Here is a 20,597-nt window from a genome sequence, read left to right as displayed (position 1 = left end):
TTCATCACTGCCAGCCTCTGATTCACCACTGCCACCCTCTGGTTCATCACTGCCACCCTCTGGTTCACCACTGCCACCCTCTGGTTCATCACTGCCACCCTCTGGTTCATCACTGCCCCCCTCTGGTTCATCACTGCCACCCTCTGGTTCACCACTGCCACCCTCTGGTTCACCACTGCCTCCCTCTGGTTCACCACTGCCACCCTCTGGTTCATCACTGCCACCCCCTCTGGTTCACCACTGCCACCCTCTGGTTCACCACTGCCACCCTCTGGTTCACCACTGCCACCCTCTGGTTCATCGCAGCACCCTCTGGTTCACAACTGCACCTTCTGGTTCATCACAGCACCCTCTGGTTAACCACTGTAGATTATGGGGAGAATGCACACCTGCCCAGCCTCAACCGGGGGCTGGTTAATGTGTTACTGAATTTGAGCTTCAGGTCCGGCACCTGCTTCCTTATCTGTAAGTGCTTCCTGTTGTGGTTTAAGTTGTGTGACAGCCTAGAACCTTGTGCCATACTTGTAACTATTCTCTGACCCTGCTTCGAGGGTCAGAGCAGGGTCAGAGAATAGTTGCAAGTAGGCAACAACTCTGGAGGCGCAGCTCAGGAAGCACTTACAGGGTTACAGCAGGTGCCCAAGTTAAAGTTAATTTCTTTGTAACCATTTGGTAAATGGTTACAAAGAAATTAGCTTCAACTTGAGCACCTGATGTAACCCTGTAAGTGCTTCATGTACTTCAGTTTTTGAAAATCCGCCCCGAACGCGATTTCGCAGATTTTTCTGCAATTTCGCAAGATTCGCGGACCGCGAAATTGCAGAAAATCCGCAAATTCCGCGAACGGAACATTGGATATTTCACCCGTTCATTTTCTGTCCATGGAGCAGGATTGGAGCTGATCCACTGCTCTATGGGTGGAACAAAAGGCTCAGTTGCTTTTTGAAGCACTGTGAGAAGCTGGGCAATGTATTTAGAGTAAAGGGTGTGCACCTTCAATATTGACCTAAGAATACAGATGGGACACAAAGTTGAGGACAAAATATAAAAATAAATATTGACTGGTAAATCTAGGTTTTCTATATTTACCTCCACATATATATACCTACACTGTACGTATATCTTTACTGTACATACATGTGGAGTTGGCAATGGTAAATCTGTACTTCCCTCTATGTACTAACCTTCTGATTTTTTTCCTTTCATGTTCTGTCCTAGATATTCTCCTACCACAATATTCTGGGGGTTTATTTAGTAGTACAATCTCCTAATGCAAGCCTCTTTAAGATAAATACATCGCCTGGACCACTGATAGAGCACTTCAAAGCATCTTCACCACAAGATATGTATGTGTACAATGCCTGACTGCAGGATTCTCCTGGTAGGCAGGCATCACACACAAGCTCTGCAGCTAGGAACGTTTATTTGGAGAGGACTGAAGTAGGTACTCACAAATTGCACATGTAATTTCAAGGGTGCAAGGAGGCCAAAAGGCCACCCTAATGCACCCTCAAAAAAGGTAGTATGCACATGTAGTGCACACACATGCCCTAAGGGCATGTGTATGCACCAGAATGCACTTTGAAAAATGCTTTTTTTTGCATTTTTCAAATTACCATCAACTTGAAATTGATGGTAATTTGCGATTCCAAATTGCGAAAACGCAATTTGCGAATGCATAATTCATCACATTTAGGGAATTGCTATTTGCGATTTCCTAACTGCATTCGCAAAATAAGTAATCACAAAACTAGCGATTACCTATTTTGCAAATTGCTTTTGGGTTGATGCATCCCAAATGGCAAAATACTGGTTGCAAAGGCGCCGATTTTCCAAATTGGCCCGTTTGCAACTTTTTTTTTTTAACCATGTGGCCCTATGCTTAATATAAATTGCAAATCCCTATGAATACATATTCGCAATGCATCATTGGGAAAAGCTAAGCATTAGGTGGCTATGGATGGGAATGCCCTAAAAAAATGCAATTAAAACATTGTTCTGCAATGTCAATAAGAAATACCATACTAAGAAGAAATTTACTGGCAGATGCATCAACGTAGCCTTTTGCTATTCCTAAATAGCGATTTTTAAGGTACACTATTTAGGAATAGCAAAAGCCTATGCATGTAGGAAACACTATTAAAATAGCGATTCCTAAACATTCCTTATTTGCTGCTCGCAAATTGCTAGTGCAATTAAGGAATGCTGTGCCATTCATTCCTATATGCCTACAGGCTCATAAGAATGAATTGGAGATTGCATGAGCAATTTGCGAGTACCAGTAGGTACTCGCAAATTGCTCATCCAATTTCAAGGGTGCAAGGGTGTCAAAATGACTCCCTGTTGCACCCCTGAAATTGATCTCTGCACATATGTTGCACACACACAGGCCCTAAGGGCATGTGTGTGTGCGCAACATGAAACTTTGAAAAGTGCACAAAAGTGCTTTTTTCAAAGTTTTAGCAAATTACCATGAAGTTCAACTTCATGGTAATTGGCTACTCCTATTAGCGAATTCGCTATTTTTTTTGACTTTCATGCATTGCATTTAAGGAATCTCAATTTGGAATTCCTTAAATGCAATCGCAATTTAAGGAATCTCAATTTAGAGATTCCTTAAATTGCGATTTTTGCATTTGGGATGATGCATCCCAAATGCAAAAATACCGGTCGCAAAGTGGCAGATTCTGGGAATCTGCCCATTTGCGACTGGTATTTACTTTGATGTATATGTCTGCTAATGTCCCAACAGTATTACAAATCTGAACCCGAACAAATTGTCTATGGACTTCTCAATACATAGCTTTTATAGGGTAGCTTCTGCCCTTATTTAGAGTTTGGGGCGGTATTACTTCGACACAAACATGACGGATAGCCCGTCCACCCTAGTACCATTCCATGATATTATATAGATAAGTAACTCATCTGCTAAACTCTAAACCAGGCCCTCAGTCTATTTTCATACCTAAAATGTATTTTTTCGAAGAATTTATCAAATTTAAGTTCAGAGTTGTGCTAGTTTTATTTATGCCACTTACCCTGTCATTTAAATAACTGTTTTTGTCCGTTAATCTGGCCTTGCACATAGCTAGCAGTTAAATGGGTGACACATTTCCAATAAGATTTTACCCAAATGCACCAATTAGATTTTATCTGATGTTGCCAGTTTCGTTGATCTCTAATTAAAAGGGAGTAATTGATGCACTTCATGTACAACTGGGGGGAAATTTGGGGGAATAAGCGCTTTGGATGATTGGGCTAGAGAAATTTGAGTTTTTACCTTGGAAAGAAGACAATTTGCCAGCCGATGCCAGCGTTTATTCACTTTGGAGGGGATATCAAAGTTTCCATGTAAACAGTTTTCTGCCCACTTGAGTCTCGGCTGTACCTAGTAAGTATAAATATCTCTTGTTAAGCTGGATCTTTCTTACCTGCTTGAAAGGGCACTGGTCTCCAAATGGACACGTCATCCTTTGCACCACTATCTTTGTCATTCCAGATCGCCTCAAATTGGGTGGTGTAGGCATAGATCAGTTTATCTGCATCATAAAGACAAAAAAGGAATCTATCAGAAAGAGATTCAATAAATAGATTCCATCCACCAATCCACACATTCCCTAAAGAGTTCAAGACAGTTTAAAGCACTCTGTCTGGCTTTTAAAATCTTGAAACTTTCCTCACCGCCGGCTCTTGTTAATCTACTCACTCCATATATACCTCTGAGATCTTTAAGATCAGAGGCTCTGCATCTGGCGACTTGCCCTCGGTTTAAACTCAGCAGAATGGGTGGTCGCTCTTTTCGGGTGCTTGCCGCGGGACTATGGAACTCGCTTCCAGTGCACATCCGAGCTTTGAATGATTTGTCTATCTTCAGGCGTATTATTAAAACGTTCCTGTTTTCTGCTTCTGAATAGCTGTACTTTTATTCTGCATGTTATGTTATAGTACCTGTCTGAGCGCCTGGACGCCCCTTTGCTGGGGCATCAGTGCGCTATAAAAATATAATTAACATAACATAACATAACATAACAGTGTTAACAAAAGACTGCAATGTTTCAAATTCTGCTGTCCGGAGTGGTTGTCCGTCACATTCAGTGGACACAGTCAGGAAATGAGAAAGAGAGAATCCAATGACAATGTAAACCAACCTTCCCAGCAGGGTTCAACATTTGTGTATTTTGTTTCTCCAGATCCAGCTTGTGGACAGAGGTAACCATCCACCTCGTCCAGGGGCAATTCAGTAGTGAATAGTATGGCGGAATTGATCCATGCCTCCCTCATGTACTGTATGAGAACACAATTACAGATCACTGACCTGTTTCATGATGCGGTGGTGGTCCACCAAGCTAGGAACTGATGTGAAAATTACCCCTTTGCTGTGACTATAATAAAAGGTCACAGGATGATCACCATTATCAAGTAGCATCCTCCTACATTGCCAAAAGGGACTTTTCTAAAGGCTGTGACTTCACAATGATAATTAGCTATTCTGTCAGATAGGTTCGAACAATGGAGCATGGTCACTGGAAAGTTGATAAATGAAAATGCAAAGGTGAACATTTTACTATTTTGTGCTCTAACAAAGGGTTTAGAAATCTGCCTTTTTGTTTGGAGCATTGCAAATTGTTTTTAACCCATAGGTTCATCACCTTTTGCAAGATTTGTATTTACTCAAAGTCAGATGCCTGTAGAGTGGGGGCCCGCCCTTTTACTTTTTATATTGTATTTAGAAAAGACAGGACATAGGGCCGAATGTTGCTGGCAGCTGCTCTACTTGACTTATATGAGCTGCGAACATAGTGATCTGCACAATCATTCCTGAGAACAGGCCATAGAAGAGCTGAAGGTAAGAGACAGCTTTTGGTTTAATGTTAGCCTTGGAGGAAGGGTTAGTGGAAGGGTAGAAGCAAGAATGGTAGGATGAGGGTAAAGGCTACGAGGCTACCACTTGATTAAAGGCTGAGGGAAATGGTTATAGATACATTTAGGTTCAGGGTTAGATTGAGGAAAGACGTAGGCCCTCATTATGAGTGGGGTGATATACTCTGATGTGTGTGGTAACTCCTGGATGGTCTGAATAAAATGTTTGAAGACTAGAGACATGCTCTAATCACTGTGTGCTAATGGGGTAGCTATGCATAAGCATGACATAATGCAGAAGAACTGTGAGATTAATACTGAAAATGGGGGATAGAGGTCTTTTTATGAGCACTCCAAGTTGCGGAGGTTTCAGTTGATGCAGTTGTAATTTCTTGAAGTCCACAAAGCAGCCATCCACCCCTTCCCCCACAGCCCACCCAACACACACACTCACACCCGCAGCACCCCTCCCAACCCCATTCACACCTGCCGCAAACCACACACGAGGCCAGATCTCACTGCATGCATCTACACCCATAACACAGCCCCATACCCCACTCGTACCCGCACAAAACCCCAGACTTGATGAGATCATGATCTTTTTAAATCAGATCAAAGAAGAACTCCAAGCACTCAATGATCGGATTTCGAGACAACCGGGGGAACAAGAGCTACAAGATACCTCAAATCTAGCTGACCTAGAAACCAAATAACAAACAGCTCAAATCTCTATTGTCCCAGCTGGTCTTCAGTCCCCTCATGTAATAATTTATCCTGACCAATCAGAAGCACCAACCTGCTCTCGGAGAGTGATTTACTCTCTCTGGTGCACTCGTATGATCAGGCTCCCATGAAGCCACTCACTCCTGCCTCATCGATGATCCCTACTATCTCCCCCAACCCTCATAGGACCACTAAACTAAACACTAGAGGCGTCATAGACAACAACCATAGAAGAGTCTCAATCACTCAGGAACCTTCTTCAGCCATCATCACGCCCAAACTTAAATGTATACTCCTAAACTGCAGATCCGCCTCTAGACATGCAGCTGACATAGCTGACCTCATCCTCACACAAAAACCACACCTGAGAATGCTAACTGAAACCTGGTTAAAGGAATCTTCCACACCAATCATTGACATTTTAGTACCACCTAACTACAACATCATCAGACTAGACAGAACTGATAAGTCGGGTGGATGTATCGCCTGCCTACACTGTAGCAATATTTCAGTAAACAGAGACATATCACCAGCATTCCCGTCTTGCGAATACCTATGCCTTGACATAACCAGTAACGGCAAACCTGTTTGCTCTCTTCACATTATCTATCACCCACCAGGCGAGAACCTCGCCTTCACCGAACACTTGATGGATATTGTATCAACGAACACTGGGCGACAAAATACCCAAATATTCCTTGGAGACTTCAATCTCCATTGGGATGATCACAATGATACAGTGGTCAACAGTCTCAAGAACGTCCTAGATGACCTAGACCTAACCCAATTCTGCAACATCCCCACACAGGATAAAGGTTCGATCCTGGACTTAATAACCTCTAAAAGAGACTCCATTCAGCTAGAGTCGATCCAACCTTGCGACTGGTCAGACCATCACATTATTACCTTCTCCATTACGGAAATTGTGAAACTGAACTCAGCTCAATCCACAAGACTAAAAGTGTGGAAAAGAGACCTGAAAAAAATCAACCCCAACACTTTGCCATCCTCCTGTTACAACCTACTTCTGCCCCCCCTGCAGGGTCTTCTGAAGTACATGATCTCTCCAATCATTACCTCTCTTCCATGACCTTGATAATAAATGAGATTGCACCTCTTCAACTAAAAAGAGCATCTATAAAAGATTCTAAACCTTGGTACAACAGTATACTCAATGAGGACAGACGTTAACTCAGAACTTCTGAACGTGCTTGGAGATCGGTGCCATACGCCAATCACCTCAAGATTCTCAGGACAAAGAGAAATGCATATTACAGAAAGATCAAGTGCACCAAAGCTGACTTTTTCAGCCTCCAACTTGACCAGGCAAGAAATCGTCCCCAAAAACCTTTTGAATTAATCAAAACCCAATCTAAGGAGGCACCTCAAAGTCCACAAGACATAGCGTGCCCGCAGACAAACTGTGAAGAATTCTCCACCTTCTTCACTCTGAAGACCGACACCATCAAGAAGGACCTTTTAAATGATCTAACCTTACACGCGAGACAGCATTCGCAGCCCTCCCCAGCACTCCCAATTGCGCCATGCCAACTCCCATCAAAGCCAAACTTAAAAAACGATGCAGCCTGGTCATCATCTACCACCTACTATAAAGAAACCATAGGCAAAATACTCAGTGCCCTGAACCCTGCCAATCACTTCACTGACCCGCTCCCGCAAATTCAGTCTAAGACCTAACCCCACTGCTTTTGCCTCTCTGGTCCAAGATCATAAACAGTTCACTTCAACAAGATTGCATCCCAGATACCCTCAAAGTAGGTCAGGTATCACCCATTCTGAAGAAGCCCACGGCTGACCCTACGGACCTAAACAACTATCGCCCTATTTCCAATATTACTACCTCGGCCAAGCTTCTGGAAAAATGTGTTTATCTACAACTAATAAAGCATATTGATCACTTTGACCTCCTTCACAAACACCAATCAGGCTTCCGTGCAGGCCATAGCACTGAATCAGCCATGACACACATAAATGATGACGTGCATGAAGAGTGCTAAGTTGGTTTACTTCATTTCTCCAAAACCGGTCACAACAATTCAAAGTCAATAATTCCCTGACCAAGCCCGCCCCAGTAACTTTGGGAGCCCTGCAAGGGTCCTCACTATCCCTGACATTGATTAATCTTTTCATGGAACCACTCACCGAAATTCTACATGCTTCTAATGTGCAATATCACATGTATGCAGACGACACACAACTATACCATAAGATCCACACCCTAGACAATATCAAATCGCTTAATACAACGCTTAGTAATACCCAAACCTGGCTGGCAGAAAATCATCTCAAACTAAATGCTCCAAAAACTGAATTCCTTCTAATAGCTCCACCCCCCCAAATTCCCAAAATGCAAGAATGGATCAAACATATTACGGCATTCAATGTTCAACCTACCATCGTGGACTCAGCGAAGTCACTAAGAATAACTGGACAGTAACCTCAACATACAAAAACATATCAGCAGTGCTACAAAGGGAGCAAACGTCCAGATAAACACACAGAGGAAACTGAAACCATTCCTACCACACAATGACTTCAAGCAAGCAGTACAAGCTCTAGTTATACCTAGAGTGGAATACAGATGTGTCTCTCTCTCAGTGGCCTACCCAAAGCATCAACAGCACCGTTAAGAGCCTCAATCAATGCAGCAGCAAGACTCATAACTGGCTCTAAACGAAGTTCCCACATCTCCCCGGACCTACAATCCTTGAACTGGCTACCTCTGGAAGCCAGAATTCATCCGAAAATAGCATGCATGACTCACAAAGCCATGCATCACAATGCACCCAGCTACTTGGCACAGAAACTGACGATCTCGGGTGGGATCAGACCCTCAAGAAATGCAGAAAAACTACTATTGAAACCACAAAAATTCAATAAGAAGAAAACTTATAACCGATCCTTCTCTGGGATGGCGCCTAGAATTTGGAATGTCTTACCCCCAGAAACCAGACGTAACCCCTCCACTGCTTCTTTTAAAAAGGAAGTCAAAGCCATTCTCATGGCCAAATTCACATGAGTATGGACTAAAGAAATGTCGAGACGACATGCACACGCGCTCCCAACCTGACTTTGATAAAGGACCATCTAAGCAACCTAGTCATTATATCGTCCTTCTGTTTCACGCTACGAGGTTGACTTTATGTTGCATCTTACTATGTTGTTTTTACAATATGTTTTGTACAAGTGTTTTGATTCACTCCTATTTGCTGCATAAGTAACATTCACTGACTGTATAGCGCTCTGATATCCTCCAGGATCTTGTTCGCGCTCTATAAAACTTTCAAAATAAATAAATAAATAAATGAAATAAATGTCAGATGGCTTTGCGTTCAAACTCAAGATCTCTGCCAGGAGATCAGTTCATGACTTGAATGTGCGGGAGGTGTGGAAGTCAGCAGATAGGCTCCTCAAGCACATGTATTTTAGGAAGACTATTGGTTCTGCAGGTAACGCTTTCTGACAACCATATCATTTCATCAACTACAACATAAACATAACGGCCCTCCTTAGTAAATCCATAGTAAATCTGTCTAGTGGCAACTCTCACATCACCCACATCTTCGGCAACCACACAAATCACAGTCCTTTCATTTAAATATCTAGTTACTTATTCAAAAAACAAATTTAATGTGTCCAGTAAAGCCACCCTCAGAGAACCATGATGCTCTGGACCTGTAATTCAGTGGCATCAAGATATTCTGTTTCTTTCGCTCTGCATATTCTACACCCTGCAGTGATTATCAGAATTCTACAACTATGCTGTTGATACCTAAACCTTTGTAATATTTATAGATGAGATCTCTGAACGACCTGTGCTTTCAAAGGCTTGATTGAGGACACTACAGACAGATCAGTTACAGTTTCTTAAAGATAAACCGAAAACAAAAACCTTTGTTCTCATTGTTAATTCTGGAATAAGAATTTCTGGCCTTCACTCTTGGAACTATTCGGGGTCTAGCTGTAATACAAAAGACATTAAGAGTTTTCTATCACATCAAACTGACTTTAATTCCTTACATATCAGTTTTCTGTGAGGACTGATAGAATCATCTTAAGTCCCTCAAGCAGATTCTTCCGTCTCTTGCCTTTTCCCAGAGAACACATTGGTGTCACTGAGCTAGATTCTTCGGTGAGATGAATGCTCACGTGCATCCATATGTCCTTCATCAAGTACACCATATTCGCACCCAGTAACTAAAAAATGCAGCCGTTTGGCTTTTCCACGGCTCACAACCCAGCAGCGCCTGACTTACCGCACTAGAAAGCACAGTTAATTGTTGAAAGGACACTGGTCCTTCCACATGCAGGGTATTCGTGTCCTAAGTTTTGACTCCATGTGAGACGATTGTTGGCAAGCATGCATACTTAGCTAAAAGCCCACAAGCATAAAAGAAGAATGGACCACACTTTTTGATCCTCACAAGACCACCTCATTGTTGAACTGCTCAATAGCAGGGCATGCTCTATGGTAGTACCTTGTGTTATCAGCAGTCTCCTGCCCAGCTCCCTGTGTTACATTAGACCAAAAGAGTATGTACTAGTTACTGGTCGCAAAACACTGGTTGCAATTTGCTACCAGTATTTTTCTGACCAGTAAATAATTGTTTTTAATTATTATAATAATACCTGATAAATATTACTGAGGTAGGTCACAAATTGTGACACTATGACTGGAGATCATTTTTATATTGTTTGGGGGACCTCTTTCCTTCTGCAAATGCATCACCACCTCCTTTGAGATGTCTGTAAAATGTCAATGTTTTGGGCCCGGTTTTATGTCTCAAAATGATAAACAGACATAATATCAAGTTTTTTTTTCCATCCTATAGTAATATCGAGTTTTTAATATCGAGGTACAAAAATATTGAAAGGAATAATATCAAGGACCAGAATATCGACAGTAAGGTAAAAAATATTGAGTTGTTTAATATCGAAGACAGTAATATCGTTTGTAAAAATATCGTTGTTAATAATATTGATGTTTATATTAGTGTTACTTATTTTTGTATGTATTTTAAATGTATGTGTTCAATATTTTTGTTTAAGTATTGTATTTATTTTTTGATATATGTATTACATTTTTAGAAGTTATTAATTATTTTTTAAGTAAATTTTGCGTTTTAGTTCCGTAGCGGGTTGTGGGTTTGTAGGGGAATAGGGTGGGAAGTAAATTAATTATAATTAATTAATTCATATATTTTATTGATTCATATTTATGTATTTAATATTTGATATTGTTAATTGTATTAAGTAATTTATTATTAATGCGTTATTAATTGTTTGTTATTTATTAATTATTTATTGGTAAATATCTAAATTGTTGTTTTTTTACGGGTATTGGGTTTGTAAGAGAATAGGGTGGGAAGTAATTTAAATATAATAAAGTAATTATAAATTTTTATTTATTGGTTTTGATAATTTATTGGTAATTAATTAGTAATTGTAATTAATTTTTATTAATTGGTTAATTGATAATGAGATTAATTGTGTTATTTTTTTAAGAGCGTGTTGTGCGTTCATAGGGGAATAGGGTGGGAAGTAATTTAATTTTGATAAATTTCGAATCCTGGAATCCAATAATCTCCTGCATGATACACAGTCCGGATATAGATCCGGATATAGTACGGAGAGAGCTCTTTTGGAAGTAACAGAGACTATAAGGGAGAGCGTGGACAGAGACGAGGTTGCCATGTTAGTGCTCCTCGATCTGTCCGCGGCCTTCGTCACCGTCTCTCAGTCCATATTACTGGATAGACTCCATGATATGGGGATACGAGACACTCCATTGGCATGGATAAAATCATTCCTATCTGAAAGAACGCAACAGGTGTGGTGTCGACCCTACCTGTCCAAAGACAAGAAACCCCTTGGATGTGGAGTCCCTCAGGGGTCGGCTCTCAGCCCTCTCTTTTTTAATGTTTACCTGTCACCTCTGGCGAGGGTTGTTGAGGCCTATTGAGTCAGAGTGGTCGCATATGCTGACGACACTCAGCTGATATTCTCATTTAGAGACCACTCTGACAATGGACTCGCCAATTTCAAATCTTGCCTCACTGACATTGTTTCATGGATGACGTCGAATACACTAAAAGTAAACACCGATAAAACTGAGGTGTTATTCTTCAATCAGAAATCCCCACTGTTGCCTTCCACGTGGTGGCCGCCCGAGTTGAACCCACCCCCGTTCCCCGTCAAATCTGCTCGGAATCTAGGCTTTCAAATCGACAACGAACCGTCATGCAAAACCCAAATCCAAAAAGTTACGTCTGCCTGCTTTGGCAAATTACACATGATTAAAAAGATCTCCCCCTATCTGTCCAGGGATTCGATGAGGACTGTCGTGCACGCCCTCATCACATCCCACCTGGACTATTCTAATAGCCTCTATGTGGGGGCTCCTGCATACCTACGCCATTGATTGCAGATTGTCGAAAACGCGGCGGCAAGATTGATATGCCACGTCCCCTATCGCCATTCTATCTCCCCATACTTAAAGAATCTTCACTGGCTTCAGATATCCCACCGTATCCAGTTCAAAGCCCTGGTTCTGACTTTCAGGGCACTGAATGGGAAGGGACCAGGCTATCTCAGAAACAGATTGAAGCAGGTCCATTCATCTCGTGCCCTCAGATCTAACCACCTCCGTCTCTTGCTCCCCCCCGTTTCCATTGATTGAGAAGGGGAGGCAGAGCTTTTGCAGTGGTCACTGTTAAGCTATGGAATTCCCTCCCGCTAAACCTCAGACTGATCAAATCAGAATCTCAGTTTAGGTCCAAATTGAAAACATGGCTGTTCTCCAGCTACTAACCTCCATGGTCACTACCGCTGCTGTCCATAGCGCCGGGACAACCCCGGTGGGGGTAGCCGCGCGCTTAACAAATTTCATAATAATAATAAAGTAATCCTTCATTTTTATTTATTCGTATTGATAATTAATGTACTGTTAATTAGTTATTAATTGCTAATTAATTTTCATTAATTGAATAATTGATAATTATATTATTTGTGTGTTTTTTAGGAGCAGGATGTGGGTTTATGGGGAATAGGGTGGGAATTAATTTAATGTTAATAAAGTAATTAGAATTTGTTTTTATTGGTATTGAAAATTAAATTATTGTTAATAAATTGGTAATATTTTTTTATAAATTGATTAATTGATAATTATATTAATTGTGTTATTTTTTTAGGAGTGCATTGTGGGTTTATAGGGGAATACTGTGGGCAGTAATTTAATGATAATTAAGTAATTCGTTTTTATTTGTTTTTATTTATAAAGAATGTATTATTAATTAATATATTTTTTTTATTTAAATAGTTATTTAATTGATAAGTATGCTAATTTTAACCCTCTGCTATCCAACACTTTCCCTACTGTTGCACTCTCTGGAGTGGGAATAGTAATTTTTACCCCTATGCTATCCGACACTTTCCCTACTATTGCACTCTCTGGAGTGGGAATAGTAAATTATACCCCTTCGCTATCCAACATTTTCCCTACTATTGCACTCTCTTGAGTGAACATGGTAATTTTTACCCCAACGCTATCCAACACTTTTCCTACTGTTGCACTAGATTGGAAATAGTAATTTTTACCCCTGCGCTATCCAACACTCCTACTGTTGCACTCACTGGAGTGGGAATAGTCATTTTTACCTCAACGTTATCCAACACTTTCACTACTCTTGCACTCTCTGGAGTAGGAATAGTAATTTTATCCCCTCCGCTATCCAATAGTTTCTCTACTGTTATATAGTTAAACTTATAGTTATAATTTTAAACATTTTAAATACATTTTAACTATGTTTATTCTAATTATATGTATTATTTACTTAATTTTACATTATTTTTTGAACATTAAAAAACGATTTTTTAACAACAATATATTTGTTAGCAGTATTTTTTTTCTCAATATTTTTGTACTTACCTATCTGTAGATAGGACTTCGATATTCTGGACATCGATTTCGGGTCCGATATTTTTGTTGTCGATATTCTTGTCGTCGATATTCTGTCAGTGATTTTCTCAAAATATTGAAAGATAGGATAATAATTCCATATTTGGAAGTGATGCTTACAACACTCATCCAGATACGGAATTAGGATCCTTTCCAGAAAATCTTTCCAATACCTAAAATGGGATCAGTACATACAAAAAGCATTCTAACAGCCATAAATGTCGAATTGGGTCATTTGTTGCCATTAAAATGCTTAGTACATTTGGCCTCGTGTGCTTTTTAAAAATTAAATAATATTCACACTGAACAATTTGAGCGCCTTGTGCCCCTTTGTGTTCAGGAAGACCAAATGATTTCCGGCCATATGTGTCAAAGTAGTTTGCATTCCCAAACAGTGCGAATCACTAAATGTGCCCGTATGGAATGCAAAATGCTCTTTCTGAATGTATGAAAAGCTTTGGGATTTGCAGTTTAGGTAGTCACAATTTTTAGAGATTACCTAAATTGTGAATGCAAATAGTGAATCGCAATTTGTGAATCCTTAAACCGCATGTAAGAAGCCTTTCCTAAATGTAAACTGTACATTTAGGAATCAATATTACCATCACTTTTATTGAATGGTAAAAGTGGGATTTTGGAAAATGCAATAAAAGCCTTTTCCAAAATGTCATGTGTGACACACATGCCCACAGGGCATGTGTGTACCTTACATGTGCACCCTTATTCGGGGGGCACTTCAGGGGGGGCTTAAGCCACCGTGCACTCTTTCCTTTGCATTCCCTAATTTGTGATTTACCAAATAGGTAATCGCAATTTACGTAATGCAAGACCATTCGCACATATGGACCTTGAGGCACAAAGGACCGAATGGAGTGGCAATTACAAATAGTAATTCCTGATTTGCAATTGCGATTTTTAAGAAATCGCTATTAGGGAATCGCTATTTCCAGTATGTTTTGTTACATCACATTTAGCGATTACCTATTTGCGATTCAGTAGAAATTGATAATAGGTAATTGCAAATTATGAGTTTCACACATGTGGCCCTTTAATTTTTAGGTCATACCAATGCCTTTATGAGGACTCTTGACTATGAATTTTTCCCAGTCACATAGATCATCTCCCCTTTCACAAGCAATTGTGCTCATATATGATAAGACTATAATAAGTAGTGGTGGACGGGATGTTTGGTTCTGCCCCCGTAATTAGTGGAATTTTGGTCACTCGGCATTACTCTTTAATGCAGAGTTCTGGCCAAATTCTGCCAATCATTGCATGCTCCATTTTTTTTTCCTGAGAGGCTACAGAAAATGCGAACTAGTGAACTCAAGACAGATTTGGCTTTCCCTAGCATGATTCTCTAATGCGGGCAGTGGTGGGCAGTTGCGGGTAGTCGTGAGTGGTTGCAGACAGAGAGTTGCCATTCATGTAGATTTGCTGCAGTTTGAGTCAATTTTCTACTCGATTGGCACTAAAATCAACTCGAATGGCAGCACTTGTGTGCAACACCTGGTTCCGTTTGCACTGTTTTTTTATGTAACTCTGCAGAATTCCGCAGAGTGAAACTCCACAAAGTTCCAGCCAACCCAAATAATAAGCCATTTGTTGTCTTGCCAAAGAAGATGGTTTTTAACCTGCCATCCACGAGGCATGGATTTTGAAGGTCATACCCCATTTGGGGGCTTCCATATGGGAGAATTTTAGAGCAAAGTATTGACAGCTGCCAATTTCATTGGGTGCTATAGATTGCTGAGGGCATTAACCATCTCCAGGACTTTCCGCTTTGTGGTCCCTTCAGACTTAATAAAGTCCATTCTGTTTGCACATGCTCACAACAATGGAGATACCTTCAGCTTTAAACTGCTTGAGGAACCCACCTTGGTATGTCTCGTTTTGGTCTACCGGTATCGCCAATTCTTGCTGAATTGAACTTATGAGGCCAGCATAAGGGGCTCTCAAATTCCTCTGCAGTACCCTGATGAATAAAATATTCTTCAAACCCAGAGAGGACATGCTGCACTCCTGTTGACAAGAGAGACTTTCTGAATCATTTTATACCTTAATCTAGGATTGTGGTGAATCCGCATCCTCCGGGCCGGCGGAAGCCAAGGCCGGCCCGGAGGATGCGGATTCACCGCTGCGATGAGAGAAAAGACCCCCCGCCAGATTAAGATGGCAGGGGGGTCATCTGCGGACAGGGAGACCGACCGCCGCTTTTCCGCCGCGGAAATGCTCTAATATGGTGGCGGTGTCTATCAGACACCGCCAGCCATATTAGGACGCATGGGGAAACATGCTTTACCACGGCGGGTTTTCCGCAGTCGAAAAGCATGTGGTCTTTGGCGTTTGGGGGCCCGTTGCGGGCCCCCAGGGTTTCGGGGGTGGGGGTGCACATGGGGGGTACCTATGGTACCCCCCAGCATTTACATGCACAAAGCGGCAGGCACCGCGCGGTGCCTGCCGCTTTGTGCATGTAAATGTTAAACATGCATTTTTAACCTTGCTGCGGGTGCTGCTTCAAGCATCCTAATTGCACTGGAGGGACCGCCGCTGCCCCTGTGGACGGTCCCTCCACCTTGGGGGTGGCGGACGGACGCATGTCCGTCCGCCATCCTAATAGGCCCCTAGGTTTGGTCTATTATGAGGGGTTCAATCAAGTCGCAACCTCCATTGGTCTGCTCTATGACATGTCAAAAAATACCGGACTGGTGAACAACTGGAGCAGATAGTTTTCCATGTCTCTAGCAATAACAAAAATCTGTCAAATCTGTAGGTGGAAGTCAGCTGTTTTGTCTACACATTATGGGGGTCATTAGGATCGCGGACGGACTCAAGTAGGTGTTCCCAGCGTGCAGATTAGGATGTGACCGCCAGGGTGGCGGTCACATCTTCTATCTTTAACATTGCGGCGGGTGCAGCTTCAAGCTGCACCCGCCGCAATGTTAAAGATGCATGCACCGCATTTGCGCGCACAAAGCGGCAGGCACCGCGCGGTGCCTGCTGCTTTGTTCACGCAAATGCAGGGGGGTACCATAGGTAACCCCCATGTGCACCCCCACCCCTTCTTCACCCAGGGGGCCCGCAACGGGTCCCCTAAGTGAAGGTCCGTATGCTTTTCCACGGCGGAAAAGCCACCGCGGAAAAGCATACATTCCACACCATCCTAATATGTCTGGCGGTGTCTGAGAGACACCGCCACCATGTTAGGCCTTTTCCTCCGCGGTTTTAAGCCAACCGCAGCGGAAAAGCGGCGGACTGAAACCAGGACCCACCAGCCATCCTAATGTGGCGGTGGGTCTTTGGTGGGTCCGCTGAGGATTTTCCGCATCCTCCGGGCCCGCGGTGGCTTCCGCAGGCCCGGAGGATGCGGAAAATCCTCCATCGTAATCAGCGCCTTTGTCTGGTTGCATTAATAGATGTTGATGGTATCTCTTTAAAGGTTGATCCCTAAGCTAAATAACATTCTCCTAATATTTGAATGAATCTGGGGTCCTCTCTTCTGAATAGAGCTGGTCTTTGGGATAAATACATATGTGGCCATGTTGGGCTCTGTGCCCCACGCACTGGGCTCTGGGCACTTGGGCACCTCATTTATGCTTCCTGTCTTCTATTCTTCTACACACTTCTTTTCATACCCTTTCCAGGTCTCGGCTAGAAGTGCAGCTTCTTTCAAACATTGCTCAAATAGTATGAAATGGGTCTTGATTAAACTCAGTAGGACTTAATCCTAATTCGTTCTTCCATGAAATGTTGGCAAACTGGCTCTGACACAACCATGTCATCTAGTCCTACCCAGAGTAACAGCTCTATTCTAACTAGGCTTGGTCTATTATGAGGGGTTCAATCAAGTAGCAACCTCCATTGGTCTGCTCTATGACATGTCAAAAAATACCGGACTGATAAACAACTGGATCAGATAGTTTTCCATGTCTCTAGCAATAACCAAAATCTGTCTCCCCCATTCATTCTACCCCAATCTACTAAAACTATCCCATATACCCCACCCAATCTACCCCACTCAACTACCCCAATCTACCCCACTCCAATCTACTCCTACCTAGCCGAACCTACCCCACTCCAATCTACTTCTACCTGCCCAAATCTACCCCACTCCAATTTACCTCACTCCAATCTACCTCAACCTACCCCACCCCACTCTACCGCACTCCAATCCATCCCAATTTACCCCACCCATACAATCCCAATCTACCACATTCCAATCGACCCCAAATCTGCCCTACCTCAATGAACCCTGCCCCAATCTATCCCAGTCTGCCCCAATATACCCTACCCCAGTCTGCCTACTTCAACTCTACCCTGCCCTAATCTACTCCACACGAGTTTTACCCACACAAATCTACTCTAACCTACCCCACCACAATCTGTCCCCATCTCCCAAGCCCAATGTACTCTAATCCATTCCCCCAACTTACCACACTCCTATCTACCCCACCCCACTAACTTTTAGCCAGTATGACCACCAGTCACACTGGTATACATCATGGCTAAAACACATTGCCAATAGATCTAGGCAAGACATTTTGGCTTTGCCAATGCTTGCTTAGTGTCTCGTGTACATGTTCTGTTATTCCATCTTTATTCCCTCTTTACCTAGCCGCCTCCAACTATGTGCCAGATAGCTGTATTGTGTTTTCTTGGTGAATGGGTACATTTCCAATGTTCTATTGATGTAGTGAATGTACACTGTGATGTCTGAAAGAAGCATGTCTGCATGATGGCATTTATGCCTTATATTTTACATTTAGTAAATCGTGCCCTATTTGCTACTCTTAATAATAATGTGACATAAGTTGTTTAAAGAATAGAATGCCATCTCACATTACAGCGTGAACACAAAAGTTTACTTTAGTTAGTTTAGGTTTAGAAAGGTACTATTGGGTATGTCAAGTCTGAGTGCATCAATGTTTAAAGAATACCACACCTCAAAGCATTAACAGTAGACTGCTGCTCCCAGAAACCAGGGAGCATGTTGTCAGAGAAAATTAGTAGCAGTGGTGTAGAAATATTCCGCACTTCCCAAGAAAAACAGGGTATGTAAAACAATTCATCGTCAAGTGTGCTCGATAGACTGGGAAAACGATACCACCATAATAGTGTACAATATACATAAAAAAGAGGAATTTTTTACATAACAAAGCTGTACAAATGCACCCAGTGTAGAGTAGCGCTCTAGTGTTCCTGTCATTACATGACAACAGGGAACGCTGGGAGCGCTGGCAGCCATTTCGTCGAATTGGTAGCCGGCCGTTTTACAGGCTGGATGTTTCCCAGCGCTCTCCCTTAGAATAAAGTGTTTTCAAACCGCCCACAGTGTCCTCCTCTTTGTAACCCCAGAAGCCTCACCACAAATTGGTGACAAGGCTGGGGAGGCAGACACTCGACCATCGGTCACGCGCCATGCTGTTCACCGGCGTCAGTGGCATTGGGATCAGGAGGGAGAGCGCGGCAGCAGAGCTGCGGCCTGGCGGCTTTGAAACGCAGGAGCCCCGAGCAACTCTGCAAAAGCGGTGAGATACAGCGACGCTGCACGACTGCCCATCCCCACCCCCCCCAGTGCACCGGCCTGCTTGTGACCAGCAGCATCAGCACGGAGGCGGCAAACCCCGCCGGGGGGGGGAGCAATATTACGAGCTAATCAGGCAGCTGCACACACACGCCTGGAGAGTGTTGTGGGGGCTTGGAAGAATACGGCCCAAGACTGCTGGCTCATTGCATGCACAGGGACAGGCCGGAAGAGTGCTGCAAAGGCTGAGGGGGATACTGCCCAAGACTGTGGAATTGGACAATAGGGAATGAACATCGGTGTGTGCACACATACCCACATACTGAAGGCCAACACAAGGAGCCTTGCAGTCCAGGGCCAGCGCCCAAAGGGAGCAACAGCTCAGTGAGGGGACCTGGCCACATCCCTTGTGCGCACATAGGAGGCACTGTTGACCACTGCCATGACCAGCCACGTCCTAGGCCTGCCATAACCCACGACTGAGCACTAGGTGGCCGCACTAGTGCCCAACATTGTCCCAGCCTCACAGGTGCTCAGGCAGCACGCCGGAGTCACCCAACCTTTAGTAGTGATTGCATCAGGTGCTCTTCGCTTCAGCAACCCAAACAAGCCAAGCAGTTGCTGGACATCTGACCCTGGCGCACCAACAACGACACTGCGAGGGCGAAGACTTCACGTCTCAAGCGGAGACTGCAAGCCAGCACGAACAGGGTGCACCGGGGAGCCCTCCACCCATGACGGACGAAGCGCATCCTAGAAGGCAAGCAGCCATGTGCGCCCAAACCTTTTCCCTCACGAACCCGGTCTCCTTCCTGCCCAAACCAGGGGAACCGGCCATGAAATTGGAAGATTAGAAGGAGTACTTCCTGAACTATCTGTCGGCGCTGGAGGATGAAGGGGACCATGTCTTTCCAAGTAAAAGGAAAAAGAAGATCCTGCTGCACAACTTAGGCCCGGAAGGCCTCAGAGTATACATGAACTTGGTAAAAAAAAAACAAAGACAAGAAGAAGAAGACAACGTATTACAACACACCATTAAGGACCTGGACAGCCATTATCAACCTGTGGTATGCACGGCAATAGATCAATTCAACTTCTTTTAATGGAAACAGATCACAGGGGACTCAGTACACGATTACGAGGCAGCACTGAAGAGACTGGCAGTCACCTGCAAATTCGGAGCACTGCATGATGACCTCCTACGAGACCAGATCATCATGCACACGGTGAACACGTCCATACAAGAGAAGCTGTGGGTCAGTGGCGATGCTCCACTCAAAGAGATAGTGGCCATGGTCGAAAAGGCGGAACTTTCAAAGCGATGTGCAGAAGCTGCCAAAAATGCAAGTAAAGCGACAGTGAGTAAGATTACAGATGCCACCCCCCAGGAGCAGAAGCCGTCGTTCGCAGGGAATAATAGACAGCCCAAGAAATACGCCCCCAAAATGGCCGCAAATTTGAGACCCCATGGGGAGGACAAAAACAGTTGTTACAGGTGTGGCAGCAGGACAC

General features: G+C 43.1%; 1 protein-coding gene across 1 annotated transcript in view; it reads right to left on the bottom strand.

The window, feature by feature from the left end:
- The window catches only part of LOC144752653 (uncharacterized), a 197,837-nt gene that overhangs the window by 123,099 nt on the left and 54,141 nt on the right, over positions 1–20,597 (bottom strand). The window contains exon 5 of the mRNA XM_078640528.1: positions 3,432–3,539. Coding sequence (XP_078496654.1) covers positions 3,432–3,539 — 108 coding nt within the window. The remainder of the gene's footprint in view (positions 1–3,431; positions 3,540–20,597) is intronic.

Source organism: Lissotriton helveticus, chromosome 5_1 (assembly GCF_964261635.1).
Source record: "Lissotriton helveticus chromosome 5_1, aLisHel1.1, whole genome shotgun sequence".
Lineage (NCBI taxonomy): Eukaryota > Metazoa > Chordata > Amphibia > Caudata > Salamandridae > Lissotriton > Lissotriton helveticus.
The sequence above is the reverse complement of the archived record's forward strand: the minus strand, read 5'-3'. Positions and strand labels throughout refer to the sequence as shown.